At 39.1% G+C, this 14192-nt stretch overlaps 1 protein-coding gene across 5 annotated transcripts in view; it reads right to left on the bottom strand.

Annotated features, from left to right (window-relative positions):
- The window catches only part of MTMR6 (myotubularin related protein 6), a 51693-nt gene that overhangs the window by 15736 nt on the left and 21765 nt on the right, over window positions 1–14192 (bottom strand). For 4 of the 5 annotated variants that reach the window (XM_023756702.1, XM_014458637.2, XM_006092110.3 and 1 more), the window contains 6 exons: window positions 11752–11914; window positions 7637–7794; window positions 7341–7469; window positions 3997–4131; window positions 1546–1678; window positions 1259–1312 (listed from right to left, as the gene is read on the bottom strand). In XM_023756702.1, coding sequence (XP_023612470.1) covers window positions 1259–1312; window positions 1546–1678; window positions 3997–4131; window positions 7341–7469; window positions 7637–7794; window positions 11752–11914 — 772 coding nt within the window. The remainder of the gene's footprint in view (window positions 1–1258; window positions 1313–1545; window positions 1679–3996; window positions 4132–7340; window positions 7470–7636; window positions 7795–11751; window positions 11915–14192) is intronic. The other variant, XM_006092111.3, reaches the window with a different exon arrangement.

Genomic DNA, 14192 nt, shown 5'->3' with positions numbered 1-14192 from the left:
TAAATTGGGGAAGAGGACAAAATAAATAGGCAAGACTCTTTATAAATGAAAAGATGCTATCAGAAATTCAACTACAGATTCTTTGTTACATTTTGCTGTCATTCCTTGTGGTTAAAAAAAGCACTCCTGCCCTAACCGGTTTGGCTCAGTGGATAGAGCGTCAGTCTGCGGACTGAAGGGTCCCAGGTTCGATTCCGGTCAAGGGCATGTACCTTGGTTGCGGGCACATCCCCAGTAGGGGGTGTGCAGGAGGCAGCTGATCGATGTTTCTCTCTCATTGACGTTTCTAACTCTCTATCCCTCTCCCTTCCTCTCTGTAAAAATCATAAAGTTAATAAAAAGCACTCCTATTTCATTTTTCAAATTTTGCAGTGTTTAATTAAAAAGTCTGATATTTTAATTTTTTAAATTCTATACCATGAGTAGAAAGATATCTTAATATTTAAATGGAACATTATCATAAATTAGTTTAAACTGCATTGATTCATCAAGAATATCTAACAATAGTAATCTATACTAATAAAAGGGTAATATGCTAATTAAACCAGACATCTTCCAGACAAAGGAGCTATCAGGCCGGCTAGGGAAGGGCAGTTAGGGGGCGATCAAGTCAGCGGGGGAGGACAGTTAAGGGGTGATCAGGCCAGCAGGGGAGGGCAATTAGGGGGCGATCAGGCTGGCAGGGGAGGGCAGTTAGGGGGCAATCAGGCCGGTAGGGAAGCAGTTAGGGAGCGATCAGGCTGGCAGGGGAGCAGTTAGGGGGCGATCAGGCCAGCAGGGGAGGGCAGTTAGGGGGCGATCAGGCCAGCAGGGGAGCAGTTGAGTGGGCAATCAGGCCGGCAGGGGAGCAGTTGAGTGGGTGATCAGGCCGGCAGGGAAGCAGTTAGGGGGCGATCAGGCTGACAGGGGAGGGCAATTAGGGGGCAATCAGGCCAGCAGGGGAGCAGTTGAGTGGGCGATCAGGCTGGCAGGGGAGCAGTTAGGGGGCGATCAGGTTGGCAGGCAGAGGTTGGGATGATCCAACAGGCAGGCAGGCTAGCGGTTAGGAGCCAGTGGTCCCGGATTGCGAGGGGGATGTCCGACTGCCGGCAGTCGAACATCCCCCAAGAGTTCCCGGATTGGAGAGGGTGCAGGCCAGGCTGAAAGACCCCCCGCCCCGTACACAAATTTCGTGCATCGGGCCTCTAGTTTTTTATAAAAACCATTAGCATTGTACTATCTAATACAGTAGCTACTACCCAAAATGACTATTGAATACCTGAAATGTAGGTAGTCCAAACTGAGATGTACTGAAAGTATATATTGTCTAAGACTTAAAGGCAAAAAATGTAAAGTAAATCATCACAAATTTTTTATACTGATTACATGTTTAACTTGTTTTTAATATATTAGGTTAAATATATTAAAATTAATTTCAACTGTTTCTTATTACTTTTTTAAATGTGACTACTAGAAAATTTCAAAGTACATAATTTAACATTTTTAATGTTTGACTAGCATATTTCTATGGAACAAGGCTGACTAGAAGGTAAGCAATAATCATACCTTCCAATAACTTCTGAAGGCTGGACCGCATGACATGAATATTTTCAATTCCAACAAACTGAAATCTAATATTAGAATAGTTGTCTTCATTTTCATAACCTTTTCCAGCTGCTCTGTTGGCTATTGCATTCAGCTAAAAATTTAAATTTTAGAAATTTAGAGACAAATTGCTTTTATCTTATAACTTATGAAAATATCATGAAAACACTAAATAAATTATATTTTAGCTAGCAGACAATTTAAAGGAATTCACCACAACTAAATATACCACCATTTTTTAATAAGCAAAACTCTCGCCCTGGCCTGTGTGGCTCAGTTCGTGGAGTGTCATCCTGTGCACCAAAAGGTTGCCATGTTCGATTCCCAACATGCCCGTAATGCAGGTTGGATCCTGGGACAGGGTGTATGGTAGGCAATCGATCAATGTCTTTCTCTCACACTGGTCTTTCTCTCTCTCCCTTCCTCTCTCCAATAAAAACATATAAAAAATAAGTAAAAGTCTCACATGTTAATAACGGCAATGAAGGAATACTATAAAGAAACAATGTGATTGCTATATAATTGAAAGGTCAAACAAGAAGTTCCCCACAAATAATTCATAAAACTAATTCACTTAGGTTTTTAGGTGTTCATAAATATTTCAAAATCTAAAACTAGAAAGATCTCCTATCTGAATCCTAAATGATTCAGAGAGAAGCAGAGCTGGATAGTTTTTATTTTTCAGAATGAGCCTATGAGATTCAACTCAGAACAAGCCTACAGCACTTTATCATTCACAAAGCCACAGGGATCCTAAAATTCAGATCTGAAAAATACATGAGATTATTTTAGGTCCTCTATATTAGAGACTGCTGGAGGCCCACACACTATATAAAATGCATATAATCCATTAGCTTGATACAGCTCTAAGAAATGGTTCCAAAAAAATTGGTCCTTTATGGAGAAACAGACTGCCAGTAGCCCCATGACCTTGGGTGTTTAGATCGATGCTATCAGAGGTTCACTTAAGATTTGCCATATTTAATTCTTTGAGAGTAGGATTTCATATAGCATATTATTACAATTTACTAAATATTCTATGTACTTGGATGAAACAGAACCTAAATTTTAGGAAGAAATAGTAGCTTATCATTCATTGGATTGAGGTTGGTAACAAGTACAGTTAAATTATATTTACTGACTCACTGGTTATTCAGCACCTATGATTACTAAGGTTAATGATTAGATATTTAAAATGTTCCACATTATTACTACTTGAGCTTAACTGGTCAAACAAAACAATCAAAGAAAGATATATTTTCTCTGTAGAAGTCAGTTATACAATTAAGACATATTAGGTCCTAAGAAACAAATTGCCCTCAGACCTTATATTCAAAAAGTCTTATATTACAATCATCTTTTTTATCTAATAGCACCCTAAAAATGTTCTAACCAATTAATCCACCCAGATTATACAAGGAAGTAAAGTAAAATTTTTCTTATAAGAGGTATCACCAACACTCTTGACTTCTAAGAAAGTCTTTTCCTTTTAACAAAATAAAATATTACCAAAGTATCAGTTTCTAATTTTTAATACTCCTGATTTACTCAAATTAATCTTATCATATGTTTTCTTCATTATCTTTTGTAAGACTGCATAATGATGAGAATTACTTCTAAAACAGCTACCATTCCTTTCAAAAAGGCTGTCTATAATTGTGGTCTATATGGCTCACTCGCTTTTTCTCATCGCTTTCTCTTATTTTTTCATCATTCCAGATTTCTGAAGAAATCCTCACTATAATTCTGCCAATGTCCTTTTGTGTAGCCCACCAGCTCTGCATGCGATGCTATAATAAAAATTAAAAGTAATGTTAGCTATTACCATTGCAGATTTTAATTATTTTAGTTTCAGGATCCTATATGAATTGGCTGTTTAACTGTGTTTATAAAAAAAAGAAAAAATGGATTGTGACATTTGACAAAAATTTAACCTTACACAATGGATGGCTAACAGAACAATTATTTCCTGTTCACTATTTATGATGCTCTAGTTCAATGTTTCCTAAGTTAACTCGCTATGTATTTTACGTATTTTCTTACATATTTCAAATTAAGGTCCATTAATACACAGTGTTTTGCCAATTGAAATTCTAATAGAATTGCTAATTTTTCACAATACACAAACTATTTAGTATTTCTTCACAGTAACATAATACTTTTACACCATCAATAGTCAGCTTTCCTAAATATATATCAGAAATTAAGAAATTACCATCTGGGTTACTGGGAAATTAGTCTCCTAAGTTAGTATCCTTTAAAAAACTAATTTCCTTAGTATCACTATCCTTGGTTAATTTAAAACAAGGATTCAGTCCAGTATGTTAAATGAGGACAAATTAATCAACTCTCATTAATTAAAGTAACAAAGATAATTGAACTAACAGACTATACTGTATTCAAGGCACATACTTTAGGCCTGGTATCCACGACATACATATAGCGATTGGCTGGATTGGCTTTACTAATGGCTTGAAGCAAATGTTCATCTTCCAGACACCTGGCACTGAATCCTGACAGTGGTTGACTGCATCGACAAATGGCAGCCTAATTTTAAAAAGACAGAAAACAGATTATGCAAAGATATCTAAAACATGTCTTATAAAATGCTTAAAAGGAAAAAAAAAGTTAAAATCAAATGTACTATCTGTTTAAAAGTTGGCAGGACAATTACAAGGCATTAACTTTGAAATCTTATTTGAATTAAATATTATTTCAACATCTTGGTGTTACTTAATTTTTCCCAATATTCTAAGAAACCTAAATGCCTCCTTACCTAGTTGGATAAAAAAAAAAAAGTCTTGGGTCCTTAGAAGCAACACCTGGTCGAATCTCTATTACCTAACTGAAGATACTTGCCTTCTGTGCCCTAGATTATAAAATACTTTCAACTCAAGTTCAAGTAAGAGATCAGTCAATAAATTCAGAACAGAATTTTTTTAAATAGCAAGCAACATTCAAACTTTTACTTTCTAAAGGTTTTTGGGTCTCTAATTAGAAATCAGCAATCTCTATATAAAAAGAGATATAAAATGAATTTTAAATCAAATTTGGGTTAAAATACAGTCAATCTAAGAGGGCAAAAATATCTATAAGAAATAGTGAATGTTGGATTAGATATTTACTGTTGTTTAAAGTCTTTAAAAAAACTCACAAAATTGTGATAAAATAGAAAAAAAAATGAGGATTGTCTTATTAAATGTTTTCCAGACCTACTTCCTGATTTGTTAAGCTGGGCATTGAATGTCTATTTTTAGCCCAGATTTCCAACTAAAAATGTATATTCAAACATGGGTGTGACAAACGAAAACCATAACTACTCCTATTTCCCTATGATTTTGTTATGAAAAGTAGATTAGGAACTTTTGTTTAAAGTTTTACTTATTATCTATGGCTCCCTTCTAAAACCCGCCTGGAATTTCTAATAAAGAAATTTAATATGTATAAAACCAAAAGGTCAAAGAAAATGGGAAAAGAGGCAAAGATAGAGTAGAAATGTCAATAAAAATAGGGGAAATGAATGCAAATTGATTATAACCGATTTACCGGAGCAAAGAAATATGTTAAATCATTATGAGTCAATAAGAAACAGGTATTTTGAACAGCAAAACCCCAGACAGGCTAAGGATTTGGTACCTCTGAAAGCCTGAGTGCAGGTAAAACGGAAAACAACAGAGCTGGCTGAACTTCTATATATGATCTAGTTAACAATCCCAGATGTTCCCTCACCCTGAAGAAAAAGTTTATTCTATGAAGAGGATTAACCTGAAGACTCTGGGCTGTAGGAACAGCTGTAGTTGGGGATGAAGCCCTGCATCCCCCAAAGACAGGATTAAGCAAAGCCTGCATAACAAAAAGTGAGGTCTTCCCATCCCTCTTCCCACACTTGGGTCCAGACTAAACCACACACACATTGGGACAAACATTACAAGAGAAAGAAGAATCCAAAGATAACGAACATTCACGTATACAAACTTCTAAACAGCTTTGTAGTACCTCACTCTTAAATATGAGAGGCAGGCCAAGAATCAGATATCTGAAAAATACGAAAACAAATTAACAAAAAACACACAAAATAAACAGAAAAAAAAAAAACTAAACAAAGAGATAACTAATGTGGGAGCACAAGAATTCTTTTTTAAAAATCCTTAGCATCTTCAGAGAAGTAAGTTCATCACATCCAAGAACAGAAAATCATCTAGAAAGTTCAGAAAACAAGAAACAGTTCTTGGATTTTTAAAACACAGCGGCTCGGCCAGTGTTGTTCAGTGGTTGAGCGTCGACCTATGAACCAGAAAGTCAGTTTGATTCCCAGTCAGGGCACATGCCCAGGTTGCAGGCTCGATCCCCAGTGGGGGGGATGCAGGAGGCCAGCAGGTCAGTGATTCTCTCTCATTAATGTTTCTATCTCCCCCTCTCTGTTCCTCTCTGAAATCAATAAAAATATATATATATTTTTAAAACACTATGGCAAAAAAACAACAACACAGTTCTAAGCACTGGATTGGAGTGAGGTTCAGGAAATCTTCCCCACTACCCTGAATCTTGTGGTGAGACTTACGGACATGTCTAAGCATAGAAAGACATAGAAGATTGGAGAGAAAATGAAAAAAAATGGAGGTTTATGCTAGGAAGCCTACTTGTCAAGTAATATTCACAAAAGTAAAAAGAAAGTTAATGCCCTAACCGGTTTGGCTCAGTGGATAGAGCGTCGGCCTGTGGACTGAAAGGTCCCAGGTTCGATTCCGGTCAAGGGCATGTACCTTGGTTGCGGGCACATCCCAGTAGGGGGTGTACAGGAGGCAGCTGATCGATGTTTCTAACTCTCTATCCCTCTCCCTTCTTCTCTGTAAAAAATCAATAAAATATATTAAAAAAAAAAAAGAAAGTTAATAAAAGAGAGGAAGTTACCAAAGAAACAAAGAAGCAACTTCCCAAAACTGAGACCTGAATTTCCAGATAGAATTTAAAACAATAAGCCAAGGCACATAACTGTGAAATTTTAGAACACTGCAGAAAAGGAAGTTTAAAAGCTTCCTGAGAGAAAAAAATCAGGTTACAAAAAACTGGTAGTCAGAAACGGCATCCAAATACTCAACCTACCAGTTGTGAGATATAGGAAAAGTTATTTATCCTTTCTGAACCAGTTCCCCCATTTGAAAGTTATAGGTAATTTGCAGAGCCTATTTTATCAAGTTACTAGGAGGATTTCATGCATATAAAGCATTCAACATACAGTACCTCCTGGCCTACTGTTACAAGATACAAAGGTTTTACTATATTGTCAATCCCTATCTCAGTATAAAGATGCCTCCTCTGCCTCTTCATATTACAAAATCCTTCCAATTTGAAGAGCTTACTATTAAATGGGAGCCTGAAATATCCTTGATTCTCTCCCTTTTCTCAATAGTTGGTTTGTCAAAACTATTTGGTTTTCCCCAATACAAGCAGGATCAAAAGATAACCACTTGCAAGGAAGAGAATCTACCTAATCCCATTATTTTCAAATCGCTACTAAAAGGAAGGAAAGAATAGAGGTGGTGGAGGTGAAAGATAGATGACAAGTACGAACGTTTCTGTATTTCAGGGTAATTTTGTTTTAAAATATAAAAAATGTCATTAAGTGAAAAGCCAGCACTTCTCTATCAGCAATATTATAATAATGACATCTTAATATAAAAGTGAGCATTGTTTTGGATACTAAAACCTGAAAGGGGTTATACTACATTGGTAAAATCAAAAGGGAAGTTGCCTACCTCCTTATTTTGATGATAGTAGGAAAGAACTGGAAATCTTCCCTTGCTCCGGAACTTAGAACTACCAACAATTATTGGTTTGCTTGCTATTCGGGGAACATAAAGTTCTCTAGGATAAGTTTCACAAATCTGTAAAAATCAAAACATAACCATGAGGTTAAAAACCATCTTTATAAAACTTTAAAACTTACTAATGCAAGAACAGCACACAGCAATACAGAGACAACTTGCTATTACACTTTCTGACTCTCTGGTACTAACATTTTCTGAATTTCCCCAGAAGGTTGCTAAGTTACCTTGTATTCTCGGTTAGCATCAGACAACTGCCAGTTTGAATTTGGCACGCCCATTCTCTTATATTCCTCGGCAAGGTCAATAAGCTGCCAACCTCGCAGTCGTTCAGAATCATTTTGTTTGGGGTTATAAGAGAACGCATAGAGATCTTCATATTTTGCTATAAAATACAAAATGCATAAATGTTAAAATGCAACTTATAGGACTTAATAAGTGACAAATAAAAGTAATTTTCAGTTTTAGCCCTCCTTTTTCTTTAAACTCTTCAAAGAGATGGCTAATACCAGAAAATATTTGAACTTAAATTTTCTCAGTTCTTTGATGCAAATGATTATACCCAAAGGCATCACTATATCAATCTGAGATTCAATTTATATCATCAGTAAAAGCTAGTAAATAATACAGTTAGACTTATACATTACTCTACTGCAATGTTTCCTTTTCTTAAAAGTAAAATTTTAAAGACACACATAAATTCCTACCCACCACTATTCCCAAATGAGATATAAAGACTAATGCTATAATGAAAAATTAGAGGTGCCACATAGAACATGAAATTGTCTATATATTCCTATAGTACAGTTTGACCAAAAATGGCAAAGGTTGCACAGAGATCCAGAGAACACTTACTTCTAAACAATCATAAGCCCCTGAAGTTTTAAGATTTGACTTGGAAAATGGGATAAATGTTACAGGCTTTATGTGTTAGGATAAAAGAGTGAACAAAAATCTGCTCTTAGACCACTGCAAACCAAGTGTCAAACAAAGTAACATCCGGAAATTAATGTGCTTTGTCTCCCTGGAGATATCTATGTAATTCAAGTTATGTTGGGAAAAGGAAGCCTCCAGATCCCTAACACATAGTAGTGGTAAGATTCCTCTTTAGGGCCTATATCCCTCTCACTCCTTATCTCTACTAAAGTAGGATTTACCCTCTCTTTTCTTTCTGCTCATCTCCCTATATACCACTCTAGTCAATTAGATATATTAGTCCCATGCTATCAGAAGAGCCTGACCTTCCTTAACTTTTCCTTTAGTGATCAATTTCCAAGACACTCCCCTTGGCTATGGGATTCTTTAAAAAACAAACGAACAGCCGAAACCGGTTTGGCTCAGTGGATAGAGCATCGGCCTGCGGACTAAGGGGTCCCGGGTTCGATTCCGGTCAAGGGCATGTGCCTGGGTTGCAGGCACATCCCTGGTGGGAGATGTGCAGGAGGCAGCTGATCGATGTTTCTCTCTCATCGATGTTTCTGGCTCTCTGTCTCTCTCCCTTCCTCTCTGTGAAGAATCAGTAAAGTATATTAAAAAAAAAAAAAAACGAACAAAAACACAAAGGCTATGCTACTGGCTATCAACAGACTTCTAAAACATTAATATAAATCTACTAGAGGTCTGGTGCACAAATTTGTGCACAAGTGGGGTCCCTCAGCCTGGCTGGCGATCGGGACCAACTGGGGGGTGGGGGTGGGGGCCAGCCAGCCGGGGGAAGGGACCATGGGAGGTTGGCCAGCCCCCTCCCCCCCCATCAAGGCCAATACGCGGGGGGAGAGGGGGCGGGGGGAAGGACCATAGGAGGTTGGCCGGCCAGGGGGAGGGACCGCGGGAGGTTGGCCAGCTGCGGGAAGTTGGCTGTGGGAGCACACTGACCACCAGGGGGTAGCTCCTGCATTGAGCATCTGCTCCCTGGTGGTCAGTGCACGTCATATCAACCCGTCAACCGGTCATTCGGTCACTTAGGCTTTTATATATATAGACTAGAGGCCCCGTTCACGGTTTCGTACACTGGTGGGGTCCCTTGGCTTGGCCTGTGGGGATCGGGCCGAAACCGGATCTCCGACACCCCCAAGGGGTCCTGGATTGCGAGAGGGCAGTTCTTGGGTGACGCACCCTGGAATCGGGCTCAACCCTCTCTGGTCCCGGCTGTGTTACCCGAGAACTGCAGCTGTCAAGTCACTGCAGCTTGGCAGCTCCCACATTGAGCATCTGCCCCCTGGTGATCAGTGCGTGTCATAGCTACTGGTCGGAGTGTCTGCGCCCTGGTGGTCATTGCATGTCATAGCTACCGATAGGATCGCTTAGGCCAGTGGTTCCCAAACTTATTTGGCCTACCGCCCCCTTTCCAGAAAAAATATTACTCAGCGCCCCCTGGAAAATTAATTTTTTTTAAATTTTAACAGCAATTAAACAGAAAGATATATGTATTAATGTTTCTACCTTTTTCGTAAAATATAGTAAAGAAAGGTGTAAATTAGAAACATTGAAGTTTGAAATCATGAAACTATTTATTGAACTCAGAATAGAAAGGTAATACAAAAAAAGTTAAAACAAATGCACCTGTGGCCATCACCGCCCCCCTGGATCGCTGCAGCGCCCACCAGGGGGCGGTAGCGCCCACTTTGGGAATCACTGGCTTAGGCTTTTATATATATAGATAGTTTTTTAAGTCTGTACTACAAATGCTTCATTTTGTTCTATCACCCCTTCTTTGGAAACCATTATTACAACTCAGATCAGAAGTTTCTAATTACTTTTAGGTCAAATTTTTTAGAATAGAGTGCACAAGAATTCAACTCAAAAGCAACTTACCATGTGTACCGGTTAATAATGTGGATTTTGTGATCAAGGAAAACACGATAATTTCAAGAGAAACATCAAAAGTGCTTTATTCAAAATAATGTCCATCGCTATCTACACATTTCCCCCATCTTTCAGGTAATTTGTGGATACTGTCCCAATAGAACTTTTCTTGTTTTGAGGCAAACCATTCAGAGACCCAATTTTCTACTTCTTCGTACGTTTTGAAGTGCTGCTCAGAAAGTGCGCATGCCATCAATGGGAACAAGTGATATTCTGAAGGAGCAAGGTGTGATGAATACGGTGGGTGGGTTAATACTTCCCAGGCAAGACCTTTTAACGTGTCTTTAACTGGTTTTAAAGTGTGTGGTGGTGCGTTATCATGAAGCAAAATTACTTTGCCGTGTCTTCTGGCCCATTCTGGTTGTTATACGATCAAAGTGTGGTTCCAATTGATTATTTGTTGTCAGTAGCAATCTGTATTAACGGTTTCACCTGGTTTTAGAAGCTCATAATACACAACTTCCTGATCCCACCAAACACAGAGCATTGTCTTCTTTCCGAAGCAATTTGGCCTTGCAGTCGATGTTGATGGTTGACCTGGATCAACCCATGATTTTGTCCGTTTGGGAATTAGCAAAATAAATCCACTTTTCATCGCCAGTCACAATTCGATGCAAAAAAGACTTTTTTTTCGTGTCGTTGAAGCAACATTTTACTGATGACTTTTCGGTTTTCCAATTGTCTTTCGTTCAGTTGATGTGGCACCCAATTTTCCTTCCTTTAAAATTTGTTCCCATTGCTTAATGCTTGTAATTGTTGTTCAAACATTTTCGGTTGACCAGGACGTTCTTTGCCTTTAACATCGAAATCATCACTTTTAAAGCATTTAAACCAGCATTCACAAGTATCTTGAGATGAAGCATGTTCACCATAAGCTTCCTGAAGTATACGATAACTTTCAGCAGCACTTTTCTTCAAAATAAATGAAGTAAAACTTCCCACAAATGCTCTTTTTTTTGGTATGAAATTTGACATTTCTAAGCGTAAAAATATCTACGATGTTAACACCTTCAGAAAATTTGACATATGAAGTTTTGAAGCTTGCTGTCAATACAACAAAATAGCATATATATCAAATCGCATATATATCAACATATGTGTAACTCCATCTATTGAAAAAAATCTACATTATTAACCAGTACACTTGGTAAGCCCAGCCGGTGTGGCTCAGTGATTGAGCGTCGACCAATGAACCAGGAGGTCACGGTTCGATTCCTGGTCATGAAACATGCCCAGGTTGCAGGCTCGATCCCCAGTAGGGGGCATGTAGGAGGCAGTGGACTGATGATGTGTCTCTTTCATTGATGTTTCTACTTCTCTGTCCCTCTCCCTTCCTCTAAAAAAATCAATAAAAACATATTTTGTTTTTAAAAAAAGAGTAACTTAAACTATAAAATGGCAATAATGAGATACTAAGTAAAGTACCTTAGATAATCCATCTCAAAATTGAGCAAGCTTTGGTCTCTAAGAACAGTACCTTGTTTTGACAGTTGTAGCAAAGAGTTGTAAATATCATGGCAATCTCTTTCTCTGGGAACAATGAAATGCACAATCCTGAAGTTCTTGCACTGAATCACAAGTGGGCATCCAGAAGTCGTCAAAGCCAATTTCTCCACTGAGCCAATATGATGATGCAATATCTACAGCATGAAAAAATATTTATCGTCATTATAAAAAGTACTAAGTATCTTATTCTCTTCCACAGTGCAAAAATGTTAGAAATGTCCTCTCCAAATAAAGTCTCAAATGTTATACACTACAAACCCAAACTTAAAAATTTTAAATGACATTGCCCAAGCCAGAAATGTACCCTGATCACTCCACATATTCACACATCATTAAATCCCAAAAATTGCATCCCCTAAATATCTTTATAACCTGTCTACTTCTCTCCATCTTCACTATCACCCCCTAATTGCAATGTTTACATTATTTCTCACCTAAATTACTATAACTATCATCCTAAATGCTCTCTTCATATCCTACTCTTGAATCCCCCAATCCATTTTCTACAAAGCAGCCAAGTAACCATTAATAACCCAATCAAAAAAAAAAAAAAGGCAAAGCTATCTAGTTGTTATTTCCCACTTCTCCCACCCTGCTTAGCTTCTGAGATCATATAAGAGCGGGCACATTCACGGTGGTATGACTATAGATTTTCCCACTGCTCTAGCCTCATTTCAAGTTCCTTCCCCAACATCGTTAAGTTCTAATGACAAGAGCCTTCTTTGGCTCCTCAAAGGAACCAAGATCCTCTATATACAGTCTTGAGTTGCTCCTACTAACTGGGATATTGTAGCTCTCTACCTCTTCACCTAGATTTCTAGTATTATTTCTGGTGTCCACTTAAAACTCATCACCGAGCCCTAGCCAGTTTGGCTCAGGAGTTAGAGCATGGGCAGTGGACTGAAGAGTCTGGGGTTCAATTCTGGTCAAAAACAAAACAAAACCTCATCACCGAGAAGTACATATAGCCTCATAATCATCATGGCCCTTCCCTCCATTTTCTTATCAAATATCAACCTAAATTCTTCCTTTCATAGCACTTAGTACATTTGTAATTTGTTATGTAGTATATGTTTATTTCTCTACTTAGATTTTAGAAACTTCACCTAAGAAGCAAAACTATACCTAAGTTGAGCACCATTATATTTTTAGCACCTAACACAGTACTTGGAACATTATAATGACCCTCTTCAAACAAAAAAACATTTCAAGTGATATATATTACACATTCATATTTAAATTTGACTGAGCCAGAACTATAGGCATCATTGTTGGTACCTTCTCCATCACAAATACTCACTGAATGAATGAATGAATGAATGAATAGAAAGTCCTATTAGAAAGTCAGGACTTGATGGTATTTGAAACATAATTATCATACCTACCTATTACCTATCATATTCTGTGCTACTAAAAAAGATTTTCCTTTGCTCAATAGCATTCCTACTAATTTAAAATGTTTATAAAAAACTTTTATGGAAAATAAAAGATCTTAAAATTGTAGCAGGTTTTTGGATGAAAAACTGAATCCTGGCAAGAAATCAAATCATCCCAAATTAGTCTAAAAATTTAACATAAATTCCAACCTGCTTTTTTAGGTAGTATGTGTGTGGGGGGAAAGGTAAGGTGAGATATAGATATGTATTATATAATTACTAGAGGCCCGGTTCACAAATATTTGTGCACTCGGGGGGGAGGGGGGTCCCTCAGCCCGGCCTATGCCCTCTCGCAGTCTGGGACCCCTCGGGAGATAACGACCTGCTGGCTTAGGCCTGCTCCCGGGTGGCAGAGGGCAGGCCCAATCCCTAAGTGCAGCCCCTGGTCGGGCTCAGAGCAGGGCTGATTGGGGAGTTGGGGCGCTGCCCCCTGTCATGCACAGAGCAGGGCGGATTGGGAGGTTGCGATGCCACCCTCAGTCACGCTCAGGGTAGGGCCGATTGGAGGGTTTGGGCACTGCCCCCTGTCACACTCAAGGCAGGGTCGATGGGGAGGTTGCAGCGCCACCCCCTGTCATGCACAGAGCAGGGCCAATCAGGGGGTTGAGGAGCTCCCCCCTATCACTCACAGAGCAGGGCCCATCAGGGGGGTTGGGGCTCCGTACCCTGTCATGCACAGAGCAGGGTCGATCAGGGGGTTAGGGAGCTCCCCCCTGTCACGCACAGAGCAGGGCCCATCAGGGGGTTGGGGAGCTCCCCCCTGTCACGCACAGAGCAGGGCCCATCAGGGGGTTGAGGAGCTCCCCCCTGTCACTCACAGAGTAGGGCCGATAGGGGAGTTGGGGCGCCGCCCTCTATCACCTACAGAGCAGGGCTGATCAGGGGGTTGGGGCGCCGCCACTGTCACACTCAGGGCAGGGCCGATGGGGAGGTTATGGCTCTACCCCGACACACACAGAGTAGGCCGTGGGGGGGG

The sequence above is a fragment of the Myotis lucifugus genome, unplaced genomic scaffold (assembly GCF_000147115.1).
Source record: "Myotis lucifugus unplaced genomic scaffold, Myoluc2.0 scaffold_98, whole genome shotgun sequence".
NCBI lineage: Eukaryota > Metazoa > Chordata > Mammalia > Chiroptera > Vespertilionidae > Myotis > Myotis lucifugus.
Note: the sequence above shows the minus strand (reverse complement) of the source record. Positions and strands in the feature narration are given on the sequence as shown.